General features: G+C 34.8%; 2 protein-coding genes across 2 annotated transcripts in view; both read right to left on the bottom strand.

The window, feature by feature from the left end:
- Positions 1 to 479, bottom strand: part of lsm3 (LSM3 homolog, U6 small nuclear RNA and mRNA degradation associated) — a 10838-nt gene extending 10359 nt beyond the window's left edge. The window contains exons 1-2 of the mRNA XM_048167220.1: positions 330 to 479; positions 15 to 125 (exon numbers count right to left, since the gene is read on the bottom strand). Coding sequence (XP_048023177.1) covers positions 15 to 125; positions 330 to 350 — 132 coding nt within the window. The 5' untranslated portion in view covers positions 351 to 479. The remainder of the gene's footprint in view (positions 1 to 14; positions 126 to 329) is intronic.
- Positions 480 to 1899: 1420 nt separating this feature from the next.
- On the bottom strand, positions 1900 to 5904 carry LOC125253291. Its single transcript, XM_048167215.1, has 5 exons — positions 5650 to 5904; positions 5205 to 5531; positions 5002 to 5130; positions 4793 to 4920; positions 1900 to 4066 (listed from the first exon to the last, which is right to left on the bottom strand). Exons 1-5 carry the CDS (start codon positions 5693 to 5695, stop codon positions 3977 to 3979), a joined length of 720 nt encoding a protein of 239 aa, XP_048023172.1. The 5' UTR covers positions 5696 to 5904; the 3' UTR covers positions 1900 to 3976.
- Between the last annotated feature and the right edge of the window lie 204 nt (positions 5905 to 6108).

The raw sequence follows: 6108 nt of genomic DNA, 5'->3' as shown, positions 1-6108 counted from the left end.
GTGTTTGATCTCACGTGCAGTCTGCCGCGCAGCTCTCTGTCATTTCTCATCTTCACATAGATCCTCTCATCCAGACTCAACCGGATGAGATCCAGAGGCTCTTCAACAGTGTTGGTGGTTTGTTGCTGCAAATTAAAGTTTCAGTAATGAATATTATTGTAATGAAAATCCATACGAACAACCGTCTGATACCTGCTAGCTATAAACTGCCTCGATATACTCGTGTGTTCAGAGAAACAAGAAAACACCCGATATGTTTTCAGTTCAGCGCTTATCAAACAATTAAAAACATATGCCTACACTCTGGTAAATGCAACAAAATAGCAAACCTGCTCAGCATCGTCCGCCATCTTTCAAAGTTACCCAAAATGCTTTTCGTTTGTCTCCCAAAATCATTGGGCTGCAAATGTAAGTGTTTCCTGTTAGGCCAATCTGTTCCTCCAGAGGGCGCTTGAAGGCCCAGAAAACTGAATCCGCATTTGAGAGGCATTCAAATCTTAGAATAGTTTGTGTCTCTGTGAGAAATGTGTCAACTAAATACTATAACATTTTAAATGTATTCGTTCTAACTACTGGTAACTGACATATAAATTGAACTATGGTCGACCAATCTCTCTAAAATCACTTTTTAAAAATCCTTATCCATTAATCACATACGTCTGTGATTGGTCCACTCTGGCTAGCGCTGAGAAAAGTAATCCCGTGCCCATTTACTATGGTTTATGCCATTCTCATCTGATTGCAAATATCGTGTGCTCTTGTAATGTCCTTACATGACATGATGGAGGCAGGAGACGTGTTTCTTTTCAATAACCGTCATGCATTGTTTACTAGTTAAGCAATCACATGTTCTGTAAACAAATTGAGTAACTTACATTTCAGCCAAACTTTTTTTCAGCCATTTAGTTTGTATACTTCTATATTATAAGCACTCTTGTACTGCGTTGTCAATAAAATTGAGGTCTTGGACTAGATCTATATGCTTGCGTTTAGACTATTGTTATAATATGCTTATTGTGAATATATACATGTACAAATTGTGCATCTCTCAATGCACAAAACATTTGCAACAATTTAACACATAGTTACTCTTTTTCTTTTCTAGGTAAATAAATCTGTGACGCACAAATGAATTAAATAGAAATCTTGGTTTACACCCCCGCTTTTAAAGAAGGTGAGACTTTGTGGTTTTTTTTCTTGTAGGTGTAAGACCAGTGGAACATTTAACAAGAGCAGTTCTTATGCAAAGCTCATATGAGGTAAACAACTATATAGAGGCGTTAAAGCCAAGTTGTGCAAAGGTGAGCAAAACTGTGCAGTGACCAAATTGCAAAAAGGTTCTGAGGTTGTTTACCCAGTGTTTTTTGCTCATTCAAAAAGATGGTTGTTACACACTCTATCACACTGATTATCGTAACACACATAACACACAGGTACTATTCATAAACAATGCATATGGTCCTCTTAAATTTTAAAATACAAATAAGTAAATGGACAGTTCTCAACATTTTCATCATGTCGTTCCAAACATGTATGGCTTTCTTTCTGCTGTGGAACACAATATGAGATTTTAGCATATCTGCTCTGTTTCATACACTAAAAGTGAAGTGTAAATTATACAGTCAAGCTCTAAGGGCATAAAATCACAAATAAAGTACCATGAACTGTTCTCCTTCCAGTAAATGTAATGTGTGGCCTATATTTCTAGTCTTCTGAAGCTGTACATTATCTTTATTGGATAAACAGACTGAATTTGAACTTCCCCTATAGCTCTTAAATCTAACGCTTGAGAACCGTCTGTGTTTGAGATCATTAATTAGAGTTTGGAATGACATTTTGACATTTCATTTCAAAAGTAAACAATGAGTACACAGTATACAGTTTGTATTGTAACAGCTTTATTGGACAAATACAACAGCATGTGTATGTTGCGTGTATAGCCTATGATTTGTGTGCTAACACACACACATGCGTTTCATGAATATTAAATTATGAATCAGATAATGTACAGTTAAACTGGCTGTGTTCATTATCCCATTCATTACATGAGTACATACCAAATAAATACACATGGAACTTACATTAGTTAATGTGAGCAGAGGTGAATCCAGAAGAAAGACATGAAACTAGAACCGGAAACCAGTTTGTTTATCAGTCATTACATCATACAAAGATATCTGAACACTGAATGGCACAATTCAAATGTGTATTAACATTACAGCACTATTTCTGTCAATGTAATGGTTCATTCTGCAAACTCAATGACAAAAAGACAAGTAATTACACATATAGTTAAAGTGCCCCATTATGGATTTTTGAAAATTACTTTTCATGTAGTGTGTAACATAGCTCTAAGTAAATGAAAACATCCTGCAAAGTTTTAAATCTGAAAGTGCACACTATAATTTATTATCTCTCTAAAGTAAGAGTCGACTCAGAGTCAATTAAACGAGTCGTTTGTAAAACGAACCCTAAGCCGTTTCGTTGTGGCGTCACAACGGAACATTAGCATATTGCCCGCCCACTTATTGTGCACAAAGATGATTATTTTTTCAACTATACCACAGCAGTACAATCTTTTGTTGTGTTCCCGTCATTTTATTGACGACAGCTTCTCAAACCTTTCACAAAACCTTTGGTCAGCTTGCTCCTCTGAATCTCAACCTGTAAGTATGATTAATAATTGATGTTTATATTTTCTTGCGATCTTTCAAAATTCGTAGTTTTGTATGTTATGCTGTGTAACATACACCCTAGCCTGTCTCCTGCTAACCAGCTAACTCACATTTCTGTAGTTTGCTATTTAGATGTGGGTCCAATATTGTCTAAAAATGTGTCGATTATTAAAGCTTGTCTGTATTATTACTTGGAGTAATAATCAAGGATGGAGCACGAATTTTTTTGTATTGCATTATCAGCTATTAACGTTTGTGCTCGGCTAACGTGGGAGTTTACAACATACAACATTTTCCTCTGCGTTTTTATTATTACAGTAGAGTGGAGCTCTCTCTGTATTGTAATAGGATGTTAAGATGCTAGTCCGCGCTAACTAGTTGAAGTATTCTCTCTTACACCCATTGTAATGTCAAACAATGATATATCCATTTTTCTTTGTCAATAGTTATGATGATAAAGTCTGTTTTCAGCTTCACTTGGCATTCTGATACAGTTCCTACAGGTGCACCTACATAAAGTATAACAGTGACGCTGCTATCACGTCTTATAAATAAGGTGACACTTACCATAGAGAAATGTCCTACTCCAGTCGTGATTGCGAATCAGTTTCTGGTTGATCGACTATTTCAGACATTTCATCATCGGACTTGGGCTCGAATTGATACAGTAAAATCGATGCTATCTTTTCTGTCCATATATTCTATACAATGTCTTGTGAACTGGTAGCTGACATTCAGGTATGTCAATGGGCGCGCGTTGCGTGCAGTATACCAATCACAAAGGATTGGGCCATCTGACCAATCAGAGCAGTGTAGGCTCACGGAAAGGAGGGGTTTAGAGAAACTGATTCACTTAACTGCTTCTAACGAATCGTTTACAAAACATTGAAACCTCAGGTGAAATTAAATGTACATTATGGATCACCTTGATTTTGCCAAGTAAGACATGTTCCTGGATCAACATATTTTACTTGGTGAAATCACATTCACAGTGTATTATGAGAAAACAAAACTGTTTTTTGATCTTGCATGCATGTAAACCTGTTGTAGGAGACTCCCAAAACAATATTAGGAACCATAAAAAGGCATAATAGGGGCACTTTAACTATATTACATCCAAGATAAGCAAGTATTAACCAAACTTACAATTCCCTTTAAAATGCTTATTCTAAATGAAACAGTCTCTTGCATAACCCTTTATGCTGATTAAAGAGATCTACATAGAGTTATGCAATATGTGATACTTTTTCAAATACATTGAATAAGGAAACTAAATGGTGTTAGATTTGATTATGTGTTCTTCATTCGGGCAGCTGTAGAAGCGCATATGTGCTGTTTATTTGTCTCGACTGAAACCTTTTACATGGAGTGGAAAAGTCTGCTGTGGCGTACTGAAAAAATAACCAATACAACCATTTAATCTCAATGCAGATGTGTTACGGTTTTCTGTAACATGTAATCCAAATAATTCTGCACTGCCATAATAACTCTTAAAACTCTTAAAAATAAAGGTTCTTTATTGGCGTCTCCATGGAATCTTTTCATTCCACAAAAGGTTCTTTATAGTAGAAAAAGGTTGCAGTAGATTATTATAATGTTCTTTTAAGAACTAGTCGAAAAATTCTTCTTCTTTGGCATCACTGTGAAAATCCCCTTTTGAAACCTTTATTTTTAAGAGTGTATAACAGGTACTTCAAATAGTACCCCATGAATGGTGCATATTAGGACCTTAAAGGCATGCACTTATATGTATACTAAAGCTGTGTTAACACACACCTTAAAGGAATAGTTCACCCAGCAATGTTTTTTTTTTTTTTTTTTTTTTTTAATGAACACCAAAGAAGATATTGAATATTTTTGGACAAGAACTGTTTTATCCATACAGTAAAACCCAGTGGACCCCATTGACTTTAATTGTATAGACAAAAACAGTTATTCTCTAAAAAATCTTCTTTTGTGTTCCAAAGAATGAAAAAAATAAATAAATAAATAAAAATAAATAAAAATACAAGTTTGGAATGACATGGGGGACAATTTTCATTTTGGGGATAACTACCTTTTTAAAGTGTGCATTTTAGTGCCTTAACTCATTTTGATTGTATTAATCATAATTTTACCTGCACTTGACTTGAGTCTTGTGGCTGTTCAGGATCCATAACTTGAGGTTGTTGTAGGTTTGTATCTTGAGATTGTTTCAAGTTGTCTCTGGCTCTCTTGCTTCCAAGAACAAACACCTTTACTAGTCCTTAAAGTGACAGTAAATTCAGATTAAACATTAAGTCTTCCTATTTTTAAAGACAGAACAATACAATCCCAAAGAACTCACCCGTGATCACAATGATCAGAACAGCATTCAACAGAGCAGATATGAGGCTAATAACCTGCCAATGTGACTGATTCTTCTCAATGTACTTCACCACTGTATGATTCTGGATCTCTGGAGTTGGAGTTGATACTGTACAAACATTGTAGGGGTTTAATATTTTTACCTTTTGTGTCTAACAAATTAATCACTGAATGGTCACTCACCAATGATGTGTAGTTTGGTGCCGTCACTGTATTTTGGAGGTGTGCCTGTGCTCACACAGTAATAAAGTCCTAAATCATCAATAGTGACATTATTTATCAACAGATGATGTTTACTTTGTAATAAATATTTCTGCCTAAAAGTTTTACTGTAGTAAAAAGTAGCTGAAGTTTTGGAAGAGCGTAATATCAGAACTGGAGGATCTGGTAGTTTCAGTAATAACCAGTTAACCTCATTTACGTCAAGATCACAGTTTATAGCCACATTTTGACCCAAATCTGCTAGTTGATCTGTTAAAGTCTCTGCAGCTTGACACCATATGAACAGATCTGTGAAATAAAAACACACATACACCTTTAACATTATTGTGTCATTAAAACATTAAAAATCATTGCGTTAGTTGATACACAGCACATACAAAATATTTATAAAGTACAATGAACTCACAAAGATGAAGCTGCATGATCTTCATGATGTTAAGACACTTCAACATGATGCAGTCTAGATTTCTGGTGCATTTGAGATGAAACTTTACACCAGAACTTTCAAGAGGGGAAATTCAGCCACATCAAGAGGAAGTTGAAGTCATGTTTGCACTGACCACATTTTGTAGATACTTATTCCACTGTGCATTAACCAAACTACACAATTCATATATATTTACAATTCAGTTAGCTTTCAGTGCACTTTTTTTTATTATTATTATTGTTGTACATTAGTTATATCAATTGTTCTCGACTGGTTCAATTGTACTTCAGAACTCAGATTTTATATTGACATCTAGTGACAACCCAACACAGAACCAAAATAGTTTATCGTATACAAATGTAACTAAAATCAAACTTTAAAATTTTATACAAATGTAACTAAAGCTTGAAATTTGTTAATATAACATAGATTCACAAA

This window comes from Megalobrama amblycephala, linkage group LG2, assembly GCF_018812025.1.
Source record: "Megalobrama amblycephala isolate DHTTF-2021 linkage group LG2, ASM1881202v1, whole genome shotgun sequence".
NCBI classification, from domain to species: domain Eukaryota; kingdom Metazoa; phylum Chordata; class Actinopteri; order Cypriniformes; family Xenocyprididae; genus Megalobrama; species Megalobrama amblycephala.
This window is presented reverse-complemented; position numbering and strand designations above follow the sequence as displayed.

Excerpts from the sequence above, each read along its gene's own strand:
- LOC125253291 (XM_048167215.1), bottom strand. The coding sequence starts at position 5,695 with ATGTTGAAGTGTCTTAACATCATGAAGATCATGCAGCTTCATCTTT. Across the intron at positions 5,131-5,204 it reads CACCAAACTACACATCATTG|TATCAACTCCAACTCCAGAG; the intron begins GTGAGTGACCAT and ends ATGTTTGTACAG. Across the intron at positions 4,067-4,792 it reads AAGACTCAAGTCAAGTGCAG|TACGCCACAGCAGACTTTTC; the intron begins GTAAAATTATGA and ends TTATTTTTTCAG.